Source organism: Sciurus vulgaris, assembly GCF_902686455.1.
Source record: "Sciurus vulgaris genome assembly, chromosome: 7".
Lineage (NCBI taxonomy): Eukaryota > Metazoa > Chordata > Mammalia > Rodentia > Sciuridae > Sciurus > Sciurus vulgaris.
This window is the reverse complement of record NC_136467.1, coordinates 14,827,216-14,852,466: the sequence shown is the minus strand read 5'-3', so window position 1 is coordinate 14,852,466 and position 25,251 is coordinate 14,827,216. Positions and strand designations below refer to the sequence as shown.

At 39.6% G+C, this 25,251-nt stretch overlaps 1 protein-coding gene across 6 annotated transcripts in view; it reads left to right on the top strand.

Annotated features, from left to right (window-relative positions):
• The window catches only part of ESR1 (estrogen receptor 1), a 361,874-nt gene that overhangs the window by 303,167 nt on the left and 33,456 nt on the right, over positions 1-25,251 (top strand). For all 6 annotated transcript variants that reach the window (XM_079147950.1, XM_079147949.1, XM_079147951.1 and 3 more), the window contains exon 7: positions 24,935-25,068. In XM_079147950.1, coding sequence (XP_079004076.1) covers positions 24,935-25,068 — 134 coding nt within the window. The remainder of the gene's footprint in view (positions 1-24,934; positions 25,069-25,251) is intronic.

Genomic DNA, 25,251 nt, shown 5'->3' with positions numbered 1-25,251 from the left:
TAAATCTATTGGACTAAAAACAAGTTTAATTTTTACACTTTCAATGCATCATTTTAAGACATGAACAAATCTCAATAAAGATATTAAATACAGAGACACACATATACCCAATTGGCATTTCAGGAAAAGACAACTTGATCAATCATGAAAGTACTTGAAAGGGTTATATTGGAAAAAGGTAGAAAATAAAAAATTCAAAGCAAGTTTTCTCCTTAAAAACAAAAGAGCCACATTATAAAATCTGCTAAGCCACAAATCTTTAAATTCTTAAGAGAATTAAGCCTGTAAACATTAAGTATCCACTCAACATAAAAGTGCTCCCGGGGAAAAGGCCTAATTCCAACTCAAGAATTAATCCTGTGTAGGAGGTTAATCTGACTTTTCTTACATTTTATCCACAGCTTTATTTTTTATTTGTAACTCATTATCAGCAATTAAATATCTGCTGAATTGATTAAGCATAATCAAAATAGTATTTCAACAGTTAACTTTTAAATATACTATTGAAATCACAGAATTTATATAGGGATAATCAAGTCCTTTGCCTTCATGCTGCATCGCTGCTGGTATTACAGATACCACTCCATGTTAACAGTGGAAAGATCCTTTCTGTGTGTGTGGTGCTGGGAACGGAACTCAGGACTTCTGCGCGCAAGGCAAGCTTCCTACCCTGGGCCACACATTCTAGTGTCGTCATTCTCATGTGGTTTAATGAGCGGTTACAATCCCACTAGAAGGGGAGAGGGCCATAAGTCTCTGTTGGTTAGAATTCAGTTTAGTCCAACCCACTAGGTATTTATGGAGCTCCAGCATGTCCAGAGGGTTCTGCACCATACTAGAGGATACAAAAAAGGAGAGAAGAGGCAGACCTGTCCTCAGGGAATTTACAGTCGAGTAGTAGAGTAATATATGTAAATGAATGCAGAGGAAAGCAGGTCCTGCCACCTGAGTCTCAATCATATCTGGTTTGTCTGCCTTCATCACTTTCCGATGGCTATGGTTCCTAAGTGCAAACCAATCCCTGCTTTGTGCTTGCATTGAAATACTAATACATTCTTGATAATCCCACATGGAATATGTAGCATAATTATGCTCATTACACATTAGTCCTGCCTACAAATACACTATTTTAAAATAAGCATTTAATGTTAAACTAATACTGTGGAAATCACACATACTATGCAGGGGCAATCAAGTCACTTAATACACACACACACAAACACACACACATACCTATGTAATACATACATATACATCTTTAAAATATTACATATGCTAAGGATGGCCACTGCTTTGATGTTTTTCTGTGATAGCAGCTCTTAATTTTATGAGTGGATGAATGTTTGGCTTCAATGTAAATGGAGTTAGAATGTCTATTTCTTGTTAAAAGTTGAAATAGTCTTATTATTAGTGTCATGGTTACATGTCCTTGTGGTCTATAATTAAGTTCCAGTTTCTACTCTGGTATTATTGACTTCCCCCTGTGGGTTTCTAATGCAAAGAATAAAGATGAACTTTCTTTTCTGATGCTTTTAGAGACATTTATTAGGTCTTTTAGTATTATTATTTGTCATTTTTCCTGTATATTTATTTTATCAAATAGAAAAGAGATGTTAGAAATATTCTGTGTCTTTTACATCACCGCAGAGAACCAGTTTAGTAACCTGCTTGCTTATTTGCCATTCTACAGTGGTGCAATGTAAGATCCACCCTAACTTCATCACCAGAAAAGAGGATGCAAGGAGCACGTTAAGTTGTTAAGGGAAGACTAGTTTACTGCATGCTCTGTACACCGGGCACTCTGGATTCTAGGTTCCCACGCTGGACCCCCTGGACAAAGCAGGGATGTCTATGTGCAAATTTGGTCAAAACAAGCTTAACTGGTGTGTGGGATTGGTCCTACGGATAGGTCCAGGTGCGCTTCTTGGGAAAGCAGAAACTTCGAGAGCACTGAGTGCAATGCAGCACAGGTAGTCCGGATTTTTATCTCAGTGATGGAACGGATGCAGTGCAGTGATAGACTGGGAAGACAGGAAGAGGAGAAATGGTAGCTGTTAGGGAAATCGGAGGAGTTTTTCCTCCGAGACAGTGGATCAGAGTGCAGGGAGGATGTCCTCAAGGTTATGCCCAGCAGAAGGTTGGAGCTCAGAGCAGAGATCAGAACTGGAGATAAAGGTTTGGGAAGTTATCTCGTTAGTTCCAAGCATGCAACAAATTGACAGCTAATTGAGATAGCAGAGAAAAAGGAGTCCAGAGGACTAAGGGAAGATTTCCTGAAAGGCTGACTTTCAGGGACTTTAGGTAGAAAAGAATTCCAGCCTGGGGTAAACGAAAAGTTGTTTGAGAAGTAGAAGTAAAATGTCCCTGGTTCCAAGGTGGGGGGTGTCTTTCAAGAGAAAAAGATGGTGCATTCCGCCAAATAGCAGAGGGTGGGCAGGGGTGGGGTGACAGAGTTTGAAGATTGGTTAATTAGGGGATCATTGTTCCTTAAGGGAACATATTTAGTAAAGGTACAGGAGGAAAAAACAGTATAATGTATTAAATAGAAGTATTTTAAATTGATACATGAAAGAGAAAATGGGTAGGTGCCATTAAAGATAAGAAGTGTGAGCCTGCTCATTGAGATGTTTGGCAGTGAAGGAAGCAGGGGGCCTCTGGTTTTGACAGCTGCAGCATCAAGGGGAGCTTTTTAAACCAATTTTTCCTGATTTACAGTGTGAAATAAAGATCGACTTTCATATGTTTCCAAATGGATATTCAGTTGTCCCAACACCTTTATAAAAAAGTCAATATTTTCTCAAGTGATTTGAGATGAATCCCTCATTACACATTAAATTTCTCTATATACTTGTCTTTTTCTGAAATTTTAATTATCTGCTAAAGTTTGTTTTCTTAAAAATCGATATCACATAACTTTATTTATAGAAACTCCAAATGGTTTTAAATCTAGCTGTACTATCCCTCCAATATTGCCCTTTGATTTTCTTTTTCAGAGTGTAGCAAGCAATTCTTCTGTTTCTTTTTCCATTTGACCTTTAAAATTAACTTGTTTAACCCTCTAAGAAAACTTGTGGATAATTTTATTGGGATTGTGTTCAATATAAATTAGCTTAGGGAGTGTTGATATCTTTATGATGTGGAATCTTCCTAGCCAAGAACAAGTTGTGCCTTTTCATTGTTAAATCTTTTTGGGTGTCTTTCATAAGTATTTTAGGTATCCTCATAAGTATTTTGCACATAAGATTTTGACGAATTTATATAAATACATATAGCTTCAATACATAAAATATGAAAATGTAATATTTATAATATATACTATGTACATACACGATATAGTATATGAAGATCACGAATTGATGCTTCTCTTCCATTGCTTCTCTTAACTGGTTACTCTATGTTGGTAGATAAGTGATTTTTGCATGTTATTGTTATAGACTACTATTTTACTACGATCTCTTATTGTTCAAAGTATTCTATTTTCATTAAATCTCATGGGGTTTCCTAGTATACAGTCATATATCTGCAAGTAGAGATTCTTTTACCTTTTCTTTCAGACTCCTAAGCATACAAATTTTTTTCTAGTCCAATAGTATCAAATAATCTTGTAATTATTTATATTTAATGTCTAATATCTTGTAAAATTGGTATTAATTGTGGGCAATATTTCTTTATTCCTATATGTTCATGTTACAAAAGTTTTTAGGCATTTCTGTATTGTTAAGTGATTTTATTAGGAAAAAAGATGATTGTCAGTTTGCATCAAAATTTAGACAAAGTCTGGAGTGAAAAAAAATTTTTTTTTTCAGTACTGGGGATTGAACCCAGGAGTGCTCTACCATTGAACTACATCTCCACCTTTTAACCTTTTATTTTGAGACAGGATCTTACTAAGTTGCCCAGGCTGGCCTAGAATTTACAACTCTCCCGCCTCAGCCTCCCAAGTTGTTGGGTTTACAGGTGTGCCCACCACGCTAGGCTTGAATTTTTTTCTTTATGTAGTCTTAAAGAGTTTTTGTTATCCATGTTCACTTACATTAAAAAAAAAATTGAAATTTATCTTTCATTTTCTGTGCTCTAGGAAGTGTTAAGTTGTATTGGGATTATTTGATCTTTTAACTTTAAAATACTGGTGGAATTGCCATTTGAAACCATCTGGGCCTGGTACCTTTTAATAGGAACATCTCTGGAAACTTTAATTTTTTTGTTGTAATTGATCTCTTTAGACTTTCTATCCTTTCCATGGTCAGGTGATAGGTAGATGATAGAGAGAGAGAGAGAGAGAGAGAGAGAGAGAGAGAGAGAGAGAGAGAGAGAGAGAGAGCGAGCGGGAGCATATTCTGATAAAGTTATCTATTTCACATGTGTTTTCAATTTTTATTGTATTGAGTTGGACAAATGATTCCTGATGATTTTTAAAATTTCCTCTGGTTGGATGGTTATCTCAACCTATAATTCATTTTTTTTACATTTATGCTGCATTTAGAAAACTTAGGTCAGCTGGTGATTTGTCTATTTTGTTGATTCTTTTCCCCAAAGAACTAGCTTAAGTTTGTCTTTTATTAGTTCTACTGGTCTTCTGTTTCCTAACTCATTGAATTATACTCTTAGCTTTATTAAGTCCTTCTTTCTGCTTTTAGCTTTTTTTCTTTAGCTTTTTAAATTGATATTTAATTCATTTCTTTTAATTTCATAATATAGGATATCAATGCTCAGAATTTTCTCAAACTGCTGCTTTAACTATGTTCTGATATAAATTTGCTTTCAACAACATTACCCCAAATTCCTCCATTTTATATTTTATTCCTTTTATTCAGTAGTTCTTCAACAAATAGTTTAATTTCTAGGTTGGAAGAGCATTCTTTGTTTTGCATTTAATAAATACCTTCCTTGGAATCAGAGACTGCTGCTTATATTTTGATTCTTTGGTAACTCATTAAGGTGACTTTTGTAGCCTCATATATTTTCAGCTTTCCTAATTGTTCCATATATATTTAAATGAAGTTTTCTTGAATCATTTGCTAGATGGTAAAATATTACCTGCCTGTGTCTATTTATCTTCTTGTAATCTGTCATTTCTGCTTAATGAAAACTTCAAATCTGATACATACTTCATAAATACTTATATTTGCTTTATATCTATTATGCATTATAGTTTTTGATTGTAATGTTTTTGATTCATTCAATTATTTTGTGGGATTGAATTTTACCTTGCTTAATAGCAAGATCATAAACCTTTGTTCCTTTTTAAAAAAAATTTTATAGTTGTAGATGGACAGCATGCCTTAATTTTATTCATTTAATTCTATGTGGTGCTAAGGATCAAAGCCAGTGCCTCACACAAGGTAGGCAAGTGCTCTGCCCCTGAGTTACAGCCCCAGCCCACCCTGGCTCGTTTTTACTTTGGCTTACTTCATAGATCTGTCCTCATTCTTTATTTTGGATAACATTGCTTTAGGTCTGTATTTTATATAGACTACAATTGTATTTTAATTTACTAGCTGACCTGAGAATAGTTTTAATATATGAGAGAAGCCGATTTATATTATCGATACTAACATTATGTTGGGTTCAAGTTCTATTTTCCATATACTAAATATTCCAATCTCTTGGCTATTGATTGATTGATTGCATTTCTTTGGGTATGAGGTCTTTGTGTTTTTGTTCAGATCTTCCTTTAGAAACTGTTTATTTCCTGCTACGAGCAATAATGAAGTTAGCTAGTGACATGGCCTTTCCCATCTGCCTTCCAGTGTTAGCCACGCTACTGGTATTGTCTGTGCTCAGCATTGTCGTGTTAAATATACTTAAGCTTCTACCTTGTGGTTTGTCGGAATTAATGACACTAATTTACTTCCAGCTAATACCTGTGAGGTAATTTTAAGCTGATAATAATTTCCATGACTATTTTCTCCACTTACTTTATCACTTATTTTCATATATTGCTGGAGCTTATAATACTTCCATGCTCTTTTCTACCACCTCGAAGCTCATTTTTAATGTCAGTTCTGTCATTAAATATACTTAATGTCCACCCTCAGACAGTATGCTGATGGTTCTATAATCTTTGTGGTTGTTTGGAACTTCTTTCTTGTAGATTTTCCAGGAAGTGCTCATGAGAACACTTATCCTGTCTGGTTTAATAACATTCCTATTTGTCTTTCTATTCCTTTGTGCTGAAACTGGCCTGCATGCAGAGTCTTTGGTTCACAGTCCTCCTCAAATATTTTAAAATTGTTTTGTAGTATAAAATATTACTGTGTCAAGATGTTGGATGGAAGTTTGATTTTATTTCCCTTATTAATGATTTGGTCTTTTTGGTTTTTGTTTTTCTCCTAAATAGCAATAATTTTATTAAGATATGCTTCTCCTTTGACCATTTTTGGCCAGTTACTCAGGTTCATGATATCCTTTTTTGAATATGTAGGTTGAAATCTTCTTTTACTTGACTCTCTTGATTTATATTCTTAAATAATTGCTTTGCTGCATGATTTTGATTTCCTTCTTCAGGGGCTCATTTATACAAAGGATACCCTGTACCTATCTTCTATAAAACTTTCTGTTTAATATTTATTCTTTTGCTTTACTCTTCATCTCTCTGTCTTATTCTTCTCACTGTGCTGTTCTGTTGGTTGTGAGGTCTTATATAATTCAGTCTATATTCTGAATTTCTCCCCCTTTTTATGAAATATATTTCTAAAATATCTCTTGTTCTTCCTGTTATTTGATCAGATCTTTTCTAAGTTTTCCATTGCTGAAATGTGCAACTAGCCCTTTGAAATGCTTTGATCACTTCCTCAGTGTTTTTAAAATTCCTTCTGAAATATTAGCTCCAGTGATCACCTGCTTTGTGGACAGCAATACTGTGAGGAGCTGAGCTGTCAGATCAGTCCCACATCTGCACCAGACCCAGGGGTTACTAACAGCTAACAAAGGGTTCAAGCTGAAAACTGTCACAAGCACAATGTATCTGTCCTTGGAAGGAGTCTGCCATCATATAGAACTTCCCAAGAATCCTTCTTCCTGTCTGGAAGGTGTTTTGTTTGGGAATGATAGATGATTGCCATGTATTTTGCCCAGAGGAAGCCATTTTTAGATTTCATGCTACTCTGTTTTTGTATTGTTTAGTCATGATATAGAAATTCTATGGGATTATTTTCCATTCACAAGTAGCAGCAGCACATAAGTTTTTAAATGCCAATTTTTAAAAATATGAGCAATTCAGGCAGACGTACCATATCCTGTTTAAGACATTCTTAAATAAGAAATTACTTTTTATTTTTCTGATATTGAATCTCATAAAAATGGTTAAAAGAGGGTAAGGTTAATTGATAAACAAAAATCAAATATATTTATACTATCAACAAATACAAAACATCATTTTTATACTACATGTATACTTTATAGTTGCAACCCAAACTATAATGTATTTTGAAATGTTTAATAAAGAAATTAAAAGATTTCTATAGAAAAAAATTACACACCCCTATCGAAAGTCACTAAATTTATAAAGTGTTGAAAAGAAATCTATACTGTATTCATGACTAGGAAGATTCATTGCTGAAAATGTCTCTGTTCTCCATAAATTTATCTATAAGTTTACTACACTTCCAATCAAAATCCTAAGTTAATTCTAAAATTTATATGGAAAAGGTCAACAACCAAATACAGCCACATGCTCCCAAGACTAAATTGAAGGTTGAGGAGATTAGGTAGGAAAAAAACCCAAAACCTTAAGTTAAAAAAATCATAAAGTTGTAATAATCAAGACAATGTGGTGGTGTTTGCATAGAAACAAACACATTGACTAAGGAAACATAAAAGAGGACTCAGAAACCAACCCTACTCCTAGGAAAAGCTTCTGTGTGTCACAGTGAGGCCTGGGAGTACCAGGGAAAGGAAAACCATCCAATGACAGGTGCCGGGAACCAGGTTTTCTACATGGAGACAAAAATCTGTTTCTATTCCATATCATGTGAAAAAATAAATTCCAGAACTTACTTGAAAGCCAAAATTAAATTTTTATAGGAAAATACTTATCCCAGGGTTGGGAACTATACCTTAAGCTAGACCCAAAAGTTTCTAGCAATAAAGAAATATGAATAAAGTCTATCTCTTCAAAATAACTGCTTTCATAAGGGAAATAAACAGAACCCAAATTACTGGAGAAATGCTTATTTATTGTATTATGTTTTCTAATATATATATAATCAAAACTCTAGCCTAAAACTATAGAAAGGAAAGGGAAAACGGAAAGGAAAAACAGCCCGCAGGGCTCCTGAACGCAGTCCCTTTACATCCATCATCAACTGAATCAGGAACCTGCATCACTTTTAAGTTTTCTGAAATGTGAAATGGAAATACTTGTGGAGGACCCTCACAGATGCATTTAGAGATCATATGCTCAGGAAAATGGAATTGAAATGTTTTAGTAAGAGTCATGGGCCCAATCCTTGAAATAGATGTTTGTCGAGTTTTCTATAGCATGTAATTACAACACAATAAGACTCAAAAGCATTTCAATAAAGTGTGGGTGGAAGAGAGGCATACTGCTTCAAGGGCTTCATTAGCTTTCTGCAGACTTGAGCTCTCCAGACTGCTGGGAGGAGCCCTGTTTACCTTGGTTCAGAATCCATTTCAACCATCAGGGAGTTCAGGGGCTCAGAGAGCAGCCTGAAGTCCTCAGGGATACTCTGGTCGGGGAAGAAAAGACAACAGTGTTTTGCTAAAAGCCCAGAAATGGGCTGGAGTTTTGTTTACCAGTTGTTCCCGGGACGACATATTGCAGTGCCGGAGGAGGTGGCAGGAGTACGCTTTGCTCTTGTTTCTTAAAGAAGCGTCAGGTAATGGAGAGCAATGGCATTGACTGTCTTTGGTGTTGTTCTGATAGACCAAGGATACAGCCTCCATAGGTTCCGTGGTGTGAAGCTTTGGAAATATTTCCCAAGGGGAGGGAGAGAGTGACAGAGAGAAAGAAACAACCAAAACCAAAACATTGCCCCTTACAGAAGGATGATAAGTGAGACACTGTTACCCATAAAAGATATCAGATATTCTCTAATTTCTTTCTGAAAATGCCAGGTCACATGACTGCAAAGGTAAAACACCCTCTGGGCGGAGTAGAAAGTCTACATCTGACCTTTGGAGTCACATGGGTGCTGGTGAGCCTTGATGTTAGTGAAACTTACTGGATTTTGATTCCTTTCCACTAAGCATTCAAGAGCTAATACTCCTCCTCTTATATTGCCTTGCTTTTTACAAAGGCTTAGAATCAATTCTTCTAGAAGATCAAGATAGGTCTTAATTGATGACCATCTGATAGTACGTGTTATGCTCACAGGTTGGAGTGTCCCGGCCTCTCATGTAGCCTTGGAGCAGCATTGTGAGGATATTAACGTGGACATTACAAGGCCACAAACTCCAAGGCTAGAACATGGCAGGAATCAAGACTCTTGACTCCAGTTTCAATGCTTTCTCACTCCACATTAATAACTGTGATAGATTAAGAGTCTCATCATTGTCCTAGGCTTTAGGTACACAGAGAATAATGTGACCTGCCATCTTCTGAGAACATGTAATATGTTGGGGACAGTTGATTAATATAGGAGGTTGGTTATATCAGTGAAGATGAGTTAGGTGGTAGGTAAGGGATCAAGGAGGAGCATACTTAGCTCTGTCCTCATCTTAGCAGAAGTGGCAGTGAGGAGCAGTAGATGGAGAAGCAGAGGGCTAATTACTGCAAACAAATGGATGGTCCCCTAACAAGGACCCAGGACGAGGCTGCAAGAGCTATGGGATCTTTAATCCAAGAATCTGGTTCCAAGTTCCCAGACTTTAGCCTTGGGACTGGCACCATGTACTTGGCCATTGAACAGACTGAGGAACCAGCAGAAGAGAGTTATGGAAATTTTCAAAGCCAGATTGGCATATCAGCTTGAAATCAGCGACCTTGTGGTTCTTCACACTGTGTTCAGATGCAGTGGGGTGAGAGGATCCCAGAGCAGCCTGATGGGAAGGTTGAGTGACCTCAGAGACCAGGGACAGCAGAAGCAAGCCTGGTGGAGAAGGAGCGGTGGTGGAAGGACGCTCAGTGTGAGACTGCAGGTTGGGGACCATTGTTGAACTTTGGGAGGTCACATACCTCTCTGGGCCTCCATTGTCTTTTTTGTAATAACAATAGCTTTCTCATGGAGTTCTGTAAGGATTCAGTGGTTTGATGTTCTGTTCCTAGGCTGTTCTTGCTAGCATCTGTAAGAACTCAATAAACATTAGCTGTGCTGTTATGATATTATTGTTGCTGGGGCTGGTAGTGGAGCTCAATTACATCATGAACTAACTTTTGAGGTTTGGTTAGTGCTAAGATAAAGGCATGAGTAGTAGTACTTTAAGAAATTTGGTCACCAGAAATGGAACTTAGTAATTACCAAACATTTACCTTCTCGTAGAAGTTAGCAAATCTACAAAATAATGAGTATGTGTTTGAAGAATCATTTTGGAAACTTTTATTGTCCTCTTTGCACTTATGAAGGCACTGAATCATTCTAGGATTGAAATAGCATTGATGAGTGAGACCAGCACTGTCTACACTATGTTCTGTGGGACTTTTCAGAGGTGGCTGAGGGGTTTCCTTGAAGAAAGGAGAAGGGATGGGATCTCTGGGACATTTTCTTAGTTCTTTCAGAGCAGAGGCACTTTGATTCTGTTTTATAATCAAGTGTTGTATCTTATTTATTAAGAAGCTCTTACTTCTAAAAATTGGATTGAAAGCCATCGATATGATCCAGGCTCCTTATCTGCAGATGAGGAAATAACCAGGAAGGTTAGATGACTTGTCCAAGTTGGCACAGCCATTTACTGGCAGAGTGAAGCCACAAACACATACCCATTCCTTCCTAGTTATGTAATGCTGCCTGTTGCTTCATGACACAAGATAACTTCACATTTCTTAATTTTGCAAAACCAAAAGAAAAATTCAAAAATACACTCCCAAATCAGCATCTCTATGCAAGAGCTTCAAAAACCAAAATTGAACATGGAAGATAGGTCTCCCATCCCATTACTAACAGCTCACACACTGGCCCTTCTTTAAATAAGTGGTGGTTTCATTTCTGTGTTTTCATTTGACTAAAACTGAAAGCAAGAAGCATGAAATGAAGTTACAAAGTGGGAATCATATGGTGAACCCAAAGTAAAAATTGTCTGTAATAAAAGAAGATAAAGTGAAAAGAGTGAAGGAAAAAAAAGAACTGTGGAATGTTTGCAACCAAAAGGAGAGATGTGCCCAATGTTCAACAGGATTATTTAGATGTGAACAGCACTTGGGAAGTCCTGCCATGTTCCATCCACTGTATTCTGGGCCCGGTTTGTGAACTGGGTTCTGGGGAAGCCTATCATTCCCCTAACCTTTGTGGTTCCGACTTTATCATGGAAAGATGGATTCTGGAGGGAGACAGTGTTCAGGGCACTGATAATTCGACTTCTCTACCGCATGTTTCTCATGTTGTTCTGCACAGTGCTTTCATTTGCTGCTCTTTCTTACTGGATTTTAGAGTCAGAGACTTTTGTCCATAAAAGCAACCATTAACATAGTGACCTTATACACGATGAAAAGCACTTCACATTTCGGTCCTAAAAATGGAGTCTGGATAACCTCAAAACATGTCATGCAGGCCTCGGTTCACCTCCTTAAGGGCAAGCTAGCTGGAGTTGACCCATACCAGCTTGCCTGCTGCCCCCTGTTCTGTTTTCAACAAGTGGAGATGATCTTGTTCATGAAATGTTGAAACAGTTATTGTCTGCCTGCTCCACTTGACTGTATGTCAGGGAAGTGAGGGACTTGATGAACAGGAGCTAAGGACTGAGTGAGGGCATGATTTGTACCAACCAAACTGGTGGCTAGGTACCCGTGAGGAGACAATGTGAGAATTCCTAGGTTTTAGTTTGGGCATGCCTGTAATCCCAGGGACTTGGGAGGCTGAGGCAGGTGGATCCCAAGTTTGAGGCCAGCCTCAGTGATACCTTGGTGAGACCTTGTTTCTAAATTAAAAATAATAATAAAAAGGAGCAGGGATGTGGGGGATGTGGCTCAGAGGTAAAGCGCTCCTGGGTTAAATTTTAGAACCAAAAAAAAAAAAAAAAAAAAAAAAAAGAAAATTCCAACAGTCTCTATGGGAAAAGTGTCATTTATCTAAAAGATAGTGGGTGGGTAGGTTTTTTATAATAGGAAGAGGAAAAGAAAAGCATTGTTTGTTTGTTTTTTTTTTTCCTTCAGGTACTTCAGGGGCTGTAATTCATCCATCCTAAACATTTTACAGTGCATTTTGTTTTGGTTTCTGGGTGCATAAGAACTTTTGGCAATAGAATAGCTGGGTTAAGAAATGTAAATTTTACTTTCTTCCTGCTATAGAGACTTAGAACTATTTCCCCCATGAGTTCCTTGAGGAGAGACTGAACCAGCAACAGTGCAGCTTGGTCACTTTTCCCTGAAGACTGCAAGGACCTCTCCTGGCGGCAGGGTTAGATGTCCTCCCTGTGGCCTGCAGTGTGTGCTGCTAACTCTGCAGCTCCTGGGGCCACCGGTGCCTGGGTCACCCGCTGCTAGTTTGTTCACCTTCTTTCAGGTCTTCAAACCATGCAGCATTTTCTTACTTCCAAAACCCTCACACATCTTTCCTGGGACCACCCTTCCCAGTTTTGTTTTGTTTTTTTTTTTTCTGAGTTGGTTCCTAGATCCAGATTAAAGGTCCCTCCTCAAGGAGACTTTCTCTGATATCTCCCTTCCCGCTCATCTAAGTTGGTTCCCTTGGTTGTACCATCTCATAAGCCCTGGTGCTTTGCCTCTCTGGCATTGATTAGCAGTTTTATTTGTTTTATCACTGCATATGTGTTTGTGTGTATTTAATGTCAGCTTCTGTACAAAACTATGTGCTACACAAGAACAAGACCCTCTGTGCTGATCATTCTTAGACCCTTGGCACATAACCCAGGGCCTGCAGTATAACGGATTCTGACTCAGTCAATATCTACTGAATGAATAAAGGGATGAAACTGGTCTTTGTGTTCCTCGTACCTAGCACAGAGAGTGGCATCTATCATGGACTCCGGAGAGTGCTCCACAAAAATTGAGTTAATGAACAAATGAAGTACTAATGATATTTTCTTTTTTCTTTTATATTTATTTATTTAAACAAGCTGTTGGTCTCACTAAGTTCACAGTCTTACGTTTTTATTATTATTATTATTATTTGATTCATTGTACCCAAATTTTGGTGTGCAACTTTCATTTCTCTGTTTTATGGCTCAAGTGGTAGGGCGCTTGCCTGGCATGTGTGAGGCCCTGAGTTCCATACTCAGCACCACATGCAAATAAATAGAACAAAAGATCTGTTAATCATATTTTCTTTCGGAAAATGCTCTCACTTGCATAACATGGCTCACTCTCTGTTCACTCATCCGCCTTTATTTCAGTTCCCAGAGTTGCTCCTCCAAGTGTAGTGGAGAGAGACTACCTCTCTTTTGTAAAATTTCAAGACATCCCAACAAAAAGTGAATAACTGAGGCGTTCATCTCTCCCTTACCCACTTGATGAGGGTGCCTTCAAAGATTGACCGAATCTCTTTTCAGCTGGATATTGGGGCAGCCACAACCATTAGAGAATTTTCCTCCTGGGACTTACTGTAGCTCTTAAACCATATAAACTGAACAAGCAAACTCAAGTGGATCATTATCTATAGAAGTGCAGAATCCCATCTCCCTTTGGTAAACCATTCAAACGTAGAAGTGTGTTTTACACATTCTGATAGAAGAATCTGTAATAACCAACTCTAACCTCTTTTTTTTTTTTTTTTTTTTTTTTTTTTTGCCACTTTAGCACCCAAAAGTATAAGAAAAGAGAGCATGTTAAGGCTCATTTTATTTATTAGAAAATATCTCCTGGCTTAAGAAAGCTTTTGACTATCAGCCGCCTGATGTGAGAAAAGTAAATAGCAATGACTTCCTCAGCATCTCACTTCTGTGTGACAGGCAGCTTAATAAAGATAATTGAACATTATATGACTAAGTGTTTGAAGCTAAAATCCAGACACATCCTTCAGGTAGGTCAATCTAACATTTCCTGTGTAATTTCCACAACAACAGTTTGCACCAACGTGAACGTAGAGGGTCTGAATCCTTGTGGGTTAGTAACAGATATATCAATTATCTGCCCTCCGTGACCGGGTTGGGAGGCAGACTCTCAGAAGCTCTTGTAAGGCTGACATCAACCCATGGAAACTTCAGTAAAGAACAAGGACAAGGGATGAGGATCCCTTGGCCCCGTGTCAGGCACTAGATTGGAGGACAGGGCTGGGACCTCTGTTCTGGAAGGAGGTAGCTATGGAGAGAGATCTGTGTGGATGGCTGGTGATACAAGGAGAGCATCCACACTTCAGAAATCAGTAAGTTAGTGCCCCGGTGAGGCAGGTCTTGGGGAAAATGACTCTTCTCCCATCTACCTGGAATTATGTGTCCGAGGACACTGCATGAGAGAAATACTTCTTTCTTTGTTTTCCACGAGCATGGACTTTGATATACTAAAGGAGTATCTCTGCCTTTTTTTTTTTTTTTTTCATGAAAAAATAATCTACTTACTGGGTACCAACAGTTATTGGCTTCTCTTGATCTCAGATCCCCTATGTTTCAAACTCTTAAATGACAAGGGCAGAAGTGTAGTTGGGTAGGATTTAGGCTGAGAGAAGCAGAGAGCTGAGAACTTTCCTTCCGCTGTCCTGCTTTCCGGTTCCTCAGGCAAGGCCTGCCGCCTCCCTTCTGAGGAGCTTGCAGCTCTGAGGGGCTGCTGGGTGGCTCCGAGCCTTTGTGCCTCAAACTCTGGTGAAGCTGGCACTGCTCTTGGTCTCATAGCAACTCTTCTCAAGATAATGGACCAAGAGCCATTTCCAGTTGAAATCTAAGACTTCTAAATGAAGCACAGGATATGGTTATCTCCATTTCCTCATAATAACTCTGAGTAGATGATCCTCTGGCTGTATTCTTAAAATCTCTCAAAATGCCATCTGTAAAAATAAAAAAAGATTTTAATAATAAAAAAAAAAACTCTCCTGTTTGTTTTCATTTTACTCCATTTACCCCCTTTCATACCCTACCTAAACTTGATCCTAAGAGAAATGACATTTTTGCTAGTTATTGTTTTGTTTTTAGCCCAACAAAGTTGCCTTGACGTATAGCTTGCAATAGCTAAAGGACACATAGGAGCACGGAATTCGGCCCCAGGCCATCAGGGTTATATGTTGAAGGGTGGCCAGTAAGAAGGTTGGGCCTGAGGGGGACAGCTGTCCTTCTAGTGAGATCTGGCAACCTGCCAGGCATTGCCTTGGTTCAGAGCAGTCTTCAGGGGAAAAGGCCTCAAAGTTGGGGTTGGACATAAATGAACCCTGGTTGCTTTTTCAAAGCAGTCAGGCCTTTTGTCAACTCCTAAGCAGCCATTTCAGATGGTTCTTTGATATGTGATGGGAACTTGGCCTCAGTGTTTTTAAGTTCCCCATTTCTGTTATTTGGTTTCTCCTCTGCATTAGCACAGGCTGCCCCTGGGAACCCCACCACTCAGTCTCTTAAACCGGAAGCTCTGTCTCCAGGGCTGCAGTCACAACAGCCTTCTCCACTCCTCACACCTCTTCCTACCACTGGATACTTCCTACTCCACCCTTGATACTTCTTCCTCTTCTTTTATTATGGACAGTTTTCTGATTCCATTTTCCTCCTGGTCCATCCTAGGCTCTATAATCAACCACAGCAGAAGTGCCTTCTAGAAACCCTACCTTCAACATTTCTCCATGCCTGGAGGGTCCGTCTTCTACCTTGAACCACATCCACTGTCCATTCTTCAATTCCATGCCCTGGCTACCCAGGCTGCTGGAAAAAGCCAGGATGTCATCTCAATCTGGCACACAAACTCACGTTCATCTTCCTTGATTCCTCTAAGCACTGTGGACACCTGTTGCCCTGGCAGTGCCCCTCCTCCTTGGCTCTTCTGCTCCCCCAATGCTCCTCTCTGTGTCTTTTGCAGGCTCCTCTTCCTCTTAGGCTGTATTCCCCCAAGGTGCTGGGGATCGAACCCAGGACCTTGTGCATGTGAGACAAGCACTCTACCAACTGAGCTGTGTCCCCAGTCCCCAAAGCTGCATCTCTTGATCCAAATGTCTCCTCGAGTTCCAGATCCACCCTCTAAGGTCTATTTGGATATCCTGCTGCCATCTCAAACTTGTCTTCCACATAGTGCTTTTCCCTCTCATGTAGAGGTGGGTACGGGTGATGGTCCACGCAGGCAGCAGGGCAGTGTCCTGGGCCATCTGCCTCTGTTCTGCAGTTCTGTGCAGCTCTCATGCAAAGCAGGGAGTAAGACATGGATGCCAGGGCTGGAAATTCCAGGCGGTGTCAGGGAGCCTCAGCCTGATCCGGTCCTGGGCTCTGCCAGCTTTTTCAGATGCTGCTGGTGTCCTGAGGTCCACATCCTCAGTCTACCTTCCCATATTCTCTGCAAATAATGCCACTTCCATTTCTTAAACAAATTGAAGTGAAACTATTTTTGGTATTGAAGTTATTGCTCACATTATTGCTTCCATCACTCGGAGGTAGAAGAAAGCACTCTTTCTCCTGGGATGACGTCGGATCTGTGCTCGTCTGTTTCCACGACTCTCTTCTTCCCTCGCCCCCTCAGGTCCTCCCTTTATTCCACTGCCTTTCCTTCTTGACCTCAGGCCTGCATCCCGGTTCCTCCTGTGTCGCCACATCCGACTCTCCTCTTGACTGGCTCCGCTTTTTTCTCTCATGCCGGAGATGCTGCAGCTCCCCACTTTCCTCTGCTCTGTCTCTCCTCGGTCTCTCCCACCCTCTTCTCCCCTCCACTTCTTCCTCCTCTCATCTCTTCTCTCTTTTCCCTGATGAGTGCAGTTTTAACTCTCTATTTAGACATCTCCAAAATCTCTATTTCTGGATATGTTCTTGCTCTCCTAAGGGCTGCGGAAGTTGGTATAACATTTCCGAAAATCATTTTAGCCATAGTTAGCAAAACATGAAATGTTTATATTCTTTGACTGACATCATGTGTGTAGGACTTTTTTTCTGTACACTTTGGCAAGTGTGGAAAACATATGTATAAGAATAATTGTACATTTTTTATTGTAGCCACAAGTTGAAAACAGTGTAGATGCTCATCAACATGGGGGCACTTAGGTAAACATGAACACAGCGGAAAACTGGCCTGGGCACCCTTTCCTAAGGTGTGTACGTCCTCTTGTGCTGATTTGCATAGATGCCGACTGTGATCTGTGGGAAAATCCTAGTCTGCACTGACGCATGTAACCTGTTCTTCCTCCCAAGTTTCAGACATATATCTTTAAATTTTTTTACATCTTAATTTTCTGCTTGTCATCTCCAGTTACACAGTCCTATGAAATGTTAAGCTCAATAATTTTTAGGAGAGGTTGTTTTCTTCTCATAAATTAAAGACCTCTGAGCTTCTCTCTTTCTATTCATTTCTCTATTTCTTTTATTGTCTTTCTATCCACCCTGGCATCTAATTTCAGAGGACTCTTTAAACCCTTCTTTGTCTATCCAGCACTGTGGATCATTCCCTAAGTGGGTCTCTTCTTCCTTGGAGGGGATTTTCAAACTGGTGGCTGTCACATGCCCCTTGCCCTCCACCCCCATAAAGGTAGTCTCGTTCAGACCCCCTCCTCCCTCCCTAACTCTCCTTTGCACCCCGTTGCCAAATTAATCAGACCAGAGTGCTCTTGGTACCTGATCACATCACCTACTGCTTAACCCGCAACATTATTCCCACCATCTTCTCGTGAGTCTTTCATTAACCACTCATTGTGCTCTGACTAAGCCCTCTTTGCAAGTTTCTCTCTTTAGAAATAGCCAACTCAGCCAGCAGGATAGCTCCACCCTCTTCTTCTCCCCCTTCTTGGCCTTTACTGATACAGTTTAATCTCCCTAGACCTTCCTTTGTCCCCACTTACCCAACCCCTGGAAACCCATGTCAAATGCTATGTATCCAGCTAAGCCTTTACTAATCATACCAATCGTTAATGATTCAAATCTGTAGAGCAAGGAGCTATTGAAATACATTTCCCTCCATTTGTGCTGCACTGGAGATTGAACCCGGGGTCTCACCAATGCTAAGCAAGCACTTTACCACTGAGCAGCATCCCCAGCCCTGGAAATACATTTCTTGTCCCCTCTGATCATACAGTAGCCATGTCTACAGCAGACAAGTGTATTTCTGCATCTCAAGTGTTTTTGTGTATTGAGAGTAAGTTGGAACAGGGAGGAATCATCCCTAAAATTTTAAAAACAGTTTATTTCTTATTCAGATGATTTTTTTCAAGGTAGATATCTTTCTTGCTAGGTGAGGCTCTCATTAAGAGAGCTACTATCTGTAGCTCTGTTCCGTACAAGGTCCTCGAAGTGCTCCTGACTCAGGTAGTCGATGGCAGACTGAGGGTGGCACATCTGTTTCTTATTCCTTCATCCCAGAGGTGATGTCAGCAGTCTCCACTCACTTTCCATTAGCCAGAGCCCAGTCACATGTCCACTCTTAACCTGCAAAGGAGTCTGGGAAATCTCATCTGGGAAGAAATTCAAGAGAACCAGGAAAAGCTCTTTGGGGAACACCGCTGTCACTGTCGTCTGTCACAATCTTCAGCTCTGGTTATCAGATATCTATTCATCCCACACTAAGAACACACTCTGCACCACCCCAGGGAGATGATCCCATTACATCTACCCACAGTGCTGGCTCAAAGATGTCTCAGTGATGGGCTGTCCGCTCTGTCTAGGACGGATGTGGCTTCCCCTGGTTTGGCAGCCTGTACCCAATACCCTGTGATGAAACACAGGCAGACTTACTGCAATCCAAACTTTCTTGCAGAGAAATGGCAGAAGGGAAGACTCAGCATCACTCTTCCAGAGCTGCTAAGAAATTCTGCTGGGCAGACTCGTGGTGGCTTCTCCTCTCATGGGCTGGAAAGTTCTTTGCTTAGTCCCTCCTATTGCTTTCTGGGAGCAAAGTGCTCTGATTCTTTCCTAACCTGATGGGAGGTTCCTTCACGCCATCCTTCACTTATAGGAAGGCTGTTCTTCCCATTGTTCCCCACGGCTGCCTCTGAAGTGGGCATTGGTGGGCTACTTGGTGGTCACAGTACTTCCCACCTGTGGACCCTCAGGGCTTAAGGGTTGGAGACTCAGAACAATCAAAAGCTCTGTTTTTCCATTCAGGCTTCTAATTTCTTTGGCAGTATAGTAGTCTCAAAAACCTAGGAGGCTTCTATTTATGTCCCTCTTATCAGTTCCAAGCATTTGGAACCAGTCCAAAAGTCCTTCACTAGAGACAATTCTCAAATCTGATTATTCTTTATTTTATTATTGTTGTTTATTTTTTAATTGACAAATAAGATCTGCATATGTTTATGATGTGCAGCATGATTTTTAAAATATAGACGTATAATAACAAAAGGATTGCATTACATAAGTGTCTTTTGTTTGTGGTGAGAACACTTAAAATCTATTCTCTGGGCAATTTTTATGTATACATTGTGTGGCTATTAGCTGTAGCCTCCATGTTGCATAATAAAACTCTTCAACTTATATTTCTTGTTCGAGTGATGGTTTGTATTCTTTGACTAACATCTCCCATGCCAAACCCCACTCTCCTTCCCATCCTCTGGTAACCATTCCACTTTCTGCTTCTGTGAGTTAGGCGTTGTTTGATTCCACACGTATATGAGACCATATTGTATTTGTTTTTCTGTGCTTCAGGTTCATCCATATGATTGAAAAATGATAGGGTTTCCTTCTTTTTCAAGGCTAAGTAGTATTCATGATATGTATGTACATATCATGTTTTCTATATCTGTTCATCCACTGATGGACACTTAGGTGGATTCCATTTTTTAGCAGTTGTGAATAATGCTTCAAGGACACAGGACACAGGAATGTCAATGTCTTTTCAACATACTGATTTCATCTCCTTTGGGCACATGCCTAGTGGTGGGATTACTAGATCATATGATAATTCTACTTTCAAATTTTTGAGGAGCCCTCATGCTCATTTCCATAATGGCTGTACTAACTTACATTTCTACCAACAGGGTATAAGGGCTCCATATTTCCCACATTCTCACCAACAAGTTTGATATTCTTATTGACTTCTTAGTCTTTTGGCCTTTCCCTCATGATTCCTGTGTGACTCCCTTGAGGGTTTTTGAATGATATGCTTGCATGGGAAGTGATACCTTTTTGGAGTCATTCTTTTCCATGAGACTGAGTTATAGCCATCCCTTGGAATCTTTAGGGGATTGGTTCCAGGACTCCTGAGGCTACCCAAATCTATGGACACTTAAGTCCCTTATATAAATTTGCACATAACACACACACACACACACACACACACACACACACACACACCCTTCCATGAATTTTAAATCATCTCTGGATTACTTATAATACCTAATACAATGTCAGTTCTGTGTAAATAGTTGCTGTACTGCATTTTTAAAGAAATGATGAGGAAAAATGTTCATCCTCAGTTCTTCCTAAGTAGTGGTATCAAGATTTGAACCCAAGTAGGCTCTGGGATACAGAATCCAAACCAGTTTTTAAAATCTGCATCTTTTAAAATATATTGCTTGCAGTTTGCCATTTTCAGTGCTTATATCCATGCTTCAGAGTTGTATACGCCAACCTCATGATCATTTAAAAATATATGGAATCACATGCCACATTATCAATCATACAGAAGTTCTTTAAACATGACTGATCTTACCACTATTGATTTCAAACAGTAACTTATTTGCAACTGTTTTCTAACCATATTGTACTGTTTTTCAGGACAACTAAATTGAATGTCCTATATTGATCTGGGTTTTCTTGGTTTCTATTTATATAATCCCTTCTAGATAAAAAGAGGTTGACAGGTAACTTTACAGTTTGTAAAGCATATTTTGAAGATATAAAAGATTTGATTATTAGACCTCTTGATTTCCTTCCCAGGAGGAGGAAGAGGACCTTGAAGCTTCTGAAAAACAGGCTTTCATTTTTATAGAGGGGAAGTATTGAAGACATGCTCTGAGCTCCCTCCAGCCCCCTTCCTTCTCTCATTACTTAAGTGAAAATGGGCTGCATTTGAAGAGGGTCAGTGGCAGACAAGGTTCCCCACAAGGGGATTTCAAGGTGTTCTGAGAAGCAGCCTGACATAATCGGTGAAGGGGTTCGTCACGGCAGGCTGTCACGTCTCACAGTGGGAGTCACGGGCTGGTCAACTTGGTAAACTCCTGCTTCTGATCCATGTCTGGCGCTGTGATTCCTTTGAAATACATCTTGTTTTTCCACACCCTATGTGTTTCTCAGTCTCAAGAGCACCTCATGGATTTAGACTAATATGGCTTACAGTAATGTTACCTCCAGATTCTTAGCAACCCCACCACCTTCTAATGCCGTGGATACATCCATTGCTTCAGAAAACTGGGTTAAATGCTCTCATCTGATTTGCTCCTTGAGTTGGTGTAGGACAGTTCAACAGGGCTCTGAAGTGAAGCCCTGACCGTATAATGCGATGTCCTCAGGCAACAGTGAGGGATTCCTTTGCGCCAGACACATGACAAGGGTCTGCCTCAGAGTCCACATAGATTTGCACCAGATCTTAGGTTGACATGTGGCTGGTTCTCTGGCTCACGGGGCAAGCTCTTTCACGTTGTAATAATGCTAATGATAGGCCCACAGGTACACAAAATCAGGCAGTCCTTGGGATTCAGGCAACACACTAAAGATCTCCTAAAAATATCATGGGATCATTAAAGTACATCATTTTTATTTGTTACACAGGTTGTAGATTGACTGCTGTGTTTAGACCCATTGAGTTGCTTCCACTGGAAAAGAGAGTGAGTTCCTTCTTAGGGAGACATTAGCACAAACTTGCAGCCTCTTATAGCATTGTTTAGAAAGCGGCATTGAATATCCCCCTGGAGCACTGTCACCCACCAGAATGTGGAGCACCTGTGGTCACATGGAAGGAAGATCCATGTCCTGTGACTGCTGCTCAATCATGTCCTCCCACATCCCTAAAGGACACGCATGTGCACTCAAGGGGGGGGGGAACTGAACTGGGAATTGGGGTGTTCCCATCTCTGAGGGCACAGTCCATAGCTTCTAATGAGGGCTGCAGAGCAAGCATTATGTCTGAGATAATAATTGCTGGTGGGGATAAGCAGGATATTCAGAGATAAGAAGGTAGAGAAAAATCCACCTTTGCTGGAGGAGTTAGAATGATCCAAGCTTTTCCCTCGTCAGAAAATGTGGGAGACTGTTGAAAGGGATGAGAAGAAAGGGGACTCAGACTCTACTTTCTCAGTTTCTGAACTGAACTTTTGCGCACAGCGGGTGAAGGCAGGCTTCCTCCCACACCGAGACTTCCTCCCTGCCGGTGTGCAGTCTGCTAAGTAAACAGAGACTTTATACTGAGAAAGGAACATTTCTCTATTTTGGCTATGAGTTGTTATTTTTAAAGCTTCATCTTCCAAACATTTTCCCTTATCCTTGTTTATTTTTTCACTGGAAAGAAAATGTACTACATTTGCAAAATTCAGCTAGGTGACAAGGGAAACCCACTCCTGGGCTGCCCTCCCCCACTTAAGGCCAAGGGACCCTTGGGGAGACCACTGTCTCATCCTCACTTTGAGTAAGTATGGCTTTTAAAGTTTCCCCCGTGCATCCAGATTACCATAGTCAACACAAAATGCACTCAGTACTTATATTCTAGAAGCGTCTCCCTTGACAGACACTCATGTCTCTATTCATCAATATATACATACCTAATATTTAGATATCATCCCTGCCATAGACCACATGGCATTCTAAATATTTTATATTAAGAAACTTACTAAACTCTGTTGAACATACCATGGCAAATGCTTCAGTACTGACCTGGGTGGAATTTGGGGAGTTCTACATTAGAGACAGAGGCTCTTTCTAAACTTTGTCCGTGGACTGTATCTTAGTTCATTGCAACTATGCCTCCCATTGTTGACCTCTTTATTTAAAGTTTCTATTTCTTTCTTCTTTATACACTAATGTTGACCACAAAGACTGGTATACAATAGACCCTGAATAATCTTGAATTAAAGAAGGGCAAGAAAGGAAGGCAAAGAAAATCTTTTTGTTAGGATTCTTTCTTCTGGTTGGCAGTGTGGTTTGATAACAATAGTTTAAAGTCCTAATTCCATCACTTGGAAAACAGAAAAAAATAACACTAAGGAAATGAATAGCAAAAGCACCTCATGTATCTCAAGCCAGTTAGTTTGTTCCAAAATGGTGTTGAGGAAACCAACTTGGTAGCAGAAAAATGTGCTAAGCTAAAACCTTGTCTCAAGATTATACCAAAACATATCCCACCAGAGGATAGGACAACCAAGTGATTATACTAAAATCCACTGTGTGATATTCTTTAGTGGGTGAGTTATATGGTATGTGGTTATCTCTCAATAAAGTCATTATTAAAATGAATACATCCCAGAAATCAAAAATTTAAACATAAAAGCATAGAAATTTACTAGAAGGAAGCATAAAGAAAGAGGTGGATAAATAAATTAGTCATGCATCACTTAAGTATGTTCTGGTCAACAATGGATCACATGTCTAATGGTGATCCCATAAGGTTATATTGCTTAGTGACATTGTGGCCATCTTATTTTAACTATATTCTATGTTGATCACACAGTGATGAAATTGTCTAACAACACATTTCTCAGAGTGTGTTCCCATCATTATTCAACAAATGACTGTACAGCATTCTGTTCAGCGAAAACTGTTTCAGCTGTTAAAAACAGTTAAGAAGGAATTCCAAGATTATTCATCAAAGACAAAATAAAGTCCTGAATTATGTGTTTCTGCTCATGTTTAAATGTTATGTGTTATAAAAATGCTTGAATATGCACAGGCTATTTCAACTTATTCATGCGTTTTCAATTTTTCAGACATATCATGCCCCCAAATGAACGGATTCCTTTCATATGTGGTATCTCTCTTAATTTCTGAAACAACCCCATGCATAGGATATGGCCATGTACATTTTAAACATTATGTCTTATGGCCTTTTAGATTTGCTTATTTGATAGTTGCAACCACTGAGGTCAAACCCTTGATGGCAAGGTTCTTTTGGAAAGGGGAAGGCCTGCATTTCTTTTGATGGAGTAGGACAAGCTTCATCAACTACAGGGTCTCTTTCCCAGATTCATCTCCTGTGTCCTCCTCACCTCCAGCACACTGCTCCATGTTCTCTCCTGCTGTTCCTCTTTTCTGCGTAGGACCCTCTTCCAGTCATGCATTCACATCCCTGCTTGGTGAAATCCTACATTCTCTTAGTGTTAACTCAAATGCCGCTTCCTGGGTTAATCCTTCCCCAAGGTCCTCCATGACACCCGGTGATCCAGCCCAGCCTCACTCCGTAGTAAGTTGATTGGTATCTTACTTGAAGGTCATGAGCATCTTGAGGGCAAACTCTCCCGTTTCATTCCCATAACTTCGACAATATCTAGAATACAGTGATAGCTCAATAAAAAGTATTATAAAAAAATTACCTGAATCTCAATCATTTTCAATTACTATAGGTTGAAGAACTTCATATTTAATGTAGTAGATTTGGCAACTGAACACATATCTTTTATGAATTTGAAGTAAAGATGTTTTATTGATGGTAAATCTTTGTTGGTCTTGCCTTCTGGAATTCAAATGAATGTCCATGCTTTATTAAGAGGATGGGCTGCAGGTTTTTGTTACAGATTTGGAGTCAGTAGATTTCTATGAATGTGACTTTGTGTTTTGTGGAAACTTTCCTGTTCTTTAATGCTTTAAAATTTTTTTTTTTTTTTTTTTTTTTTTTTTGTAGGAATCAGGGTAAATGTGTAGAGGGTATGGTGGAGATCTTTGACATGTTGCTGGCTACTTCAACCCGATTCCGTATGATGAATCTACAGGGAGAGGAGTTTGTGTGCCTCAAATCCATCATTTTGCTTAATTCTGGTGAGTGAATGACTTGTGAGAACTTAATGCTGGATTGTTGGAAGAAATATCTGTATTTTTCAACAAGACACAATATACCCATTCCAAATTCATGCTGTCATATACTGAAAGAAATTATGCATATTTAAAAATAACCTATCATCATCTTAAGTTTCTTAGAATGCTAGAATCATGTTAATCAAA